Source organism: Dipodomys ordii, unplaced genomic scaffold, assembly GCF_000151885.1.
Source record: "Dipodomys ordii isolate 6190 unplaced genomic scaffold, Dord_2.0 Scaffold129, whole genome shotgun sequence".
In the NCBI taxonomy this organism is placed as follows: Eukaryota; Metazoa; Chordata; class Mammalia; order Rodentia; family Heteromyidae; genus Dipodomys; species Dipodomys ordii.
Window position 1 is genome coordinate 1,156,927 of NW_012267345.1, and position 1,709 is coordinate 1,158,635.

The 1,709-nt window shown below is 64.4% G+C and overlaps 1 protein-coding gene across 1 annotated transcript in view; it reads right to left on the reverse strand.

Annotated features, from left to right (window-relative positions):
- Positions 1 to 1,709, reverse strand: part of Gata5 (GATA binding protein 5) — an 11,452-nt gene that overhangs the window by 2,532 nt on the left and 7,211 nt on the right. Inside the window, exon 3 of the mRNA XM_013030346.1 lies at positions 109 to 234. Within this exon, the coding sequence (XP_012885800.1) occupies positions 109 to 234 (126 nt within the window). The remainder of the gene's footprint in view (positions 1 to 108; positions 235 to 1,709) is intronic.

Below are 1,709 nucleotides of genomic sequence, written 5' to 3' on the forward strand. Positions count from 1 at the left end.
GCAGCCCTCAGCCACCTGCCTGCTCCCCGCCAGGCACCCAGCAGCCCTCAGCCACCTGCCTGCACCCCGCCCCGGGCGCCCGCCGGGGACGCGCCGGCGCCCACTCACCCCGTGCAGCTTCATGTAGAGGCCGCAGGCGTTGCACACCGGCTCACCCTCCGCGTTGCGCCGCCAGAGCGTGGTGGTGGCCGTGTGGCAGTTGGAGCAGCAGAGGCCACTGCGGCGGGAGGAGGACTGTAGTGATGGAGCCAGTGTGAGCCCCGGCCAGGGACTGCGGCGCCTGGGCTCGGGGGTGGGGAGGGGCTCGCTGCCCCTGTGAGCAGCGAATGCTGACTGCAGCGGAAAGCACGGAAGCTAGACTCAGGACTGACTGGCAACTAAAGGGGCTCCACACCAGGGCGGGTGAGGCGTTTAGAGTCCGTGAGGTCGCCAGTCCTGCCTCTGACCGGCCGAGGACATGGTCTCCCTGCTCCTCCACGCCCTCGAGCCCAGGACAGGTCCCTCCGCCTCTTGGTCTCTGCTTCCTGCTGGTAAAGGCGCTGTGGGCCTTCCACGGTGGGCTGTGGCGCCCCAGCCATGAAGACACAGACATGTGGTTGTCATTTTTCTGGCTCTGGGTCATCCATGCTGGCCTTTCACCCACCCTGCATGGCTGGGTGGGGGCCTGGAAGGGGCCTGTGGCTTTGGGGTTCTGCTTCCACACATAGCCATATGGGGGAGTAGAACCCCAAAGCCACAGGCCCCTTCCAGAGGCCAGGCCCAAGGGCAAGCTCACGGCCTGCTGTTCCCTGGGAACACTCTCCCCAGCTCCCCAGTGGATGGGGCCAGGCCTCTGTCCCCAGCAACCAGTGGACGGGGTGGTGGTGGATGGGGTAGGTGGTGGTGGGCAGGGGTAGGTGGTGTTAGATGGTATAGGTGGTGGTGGATGAGGGTATGTGGTGGTGGATGGGGGTAGGTGGTGGTGGATGGGAGGGAGGTTGATGGGGGGGTAGGTGGTGGTGGACTGGGGTAGGTTGTGGTGGACAGCAGTGGGTGGTGGGTAGTTTGGGGGGTAGATGGTGTCAGGTCGCTGCTCTCAGCCTCTACTCTACCTTTGTGTGCACTGCCCCCTGGACAGGGTACCAAGCCATGCAGAGGTGCTGTGTGCCCACCCGGCCCATGGCTCCCAGCAAAGACTGACCCCTGTCCCCAATCCCACCAGAGACCCCAGACCTCCCAGCACTGCGGCCTCCAGGACCCTGAGCCATGGGTCTGCTGGGACTCTGGGATCTAGACCTAGCAAGATGTCGGTGGCTCATGCTCTAATCCTAGCTACTGAGGCTGAGATCTGAGGATCCTTGTTTGAAGCCAGCCCAGGCAGAAAAATATGAGCAATCCTACCTCTAATTAACCAACTAAAGGGAAGAAGTGGAGCTACAGCTCAAATGGCAGAGCAAGGCCTTGAGCCAAGTGAGAGCAGGGCCCTGAGTGTAAGCCCCAGTGCTCCCACGGGGGAAAACAGCCCAAACACAACGAGGAGCCGAGGAGCTGCTGCCGCCCAGGCCCAGCCACCTGCCCGGCCACGTCCCCCGTACAGCTCTGCCTCTCCTCTGCCTGGCCCTGGCCCACCTGCCCGGCCACGTCCCCCGTACAGCTCTGCCTCTCCTCTGCCTGGCTCTGGCCCACACCCTGGCCACGTCCCCCGTACAGCTCTGCCTCTCCTCTGCCTG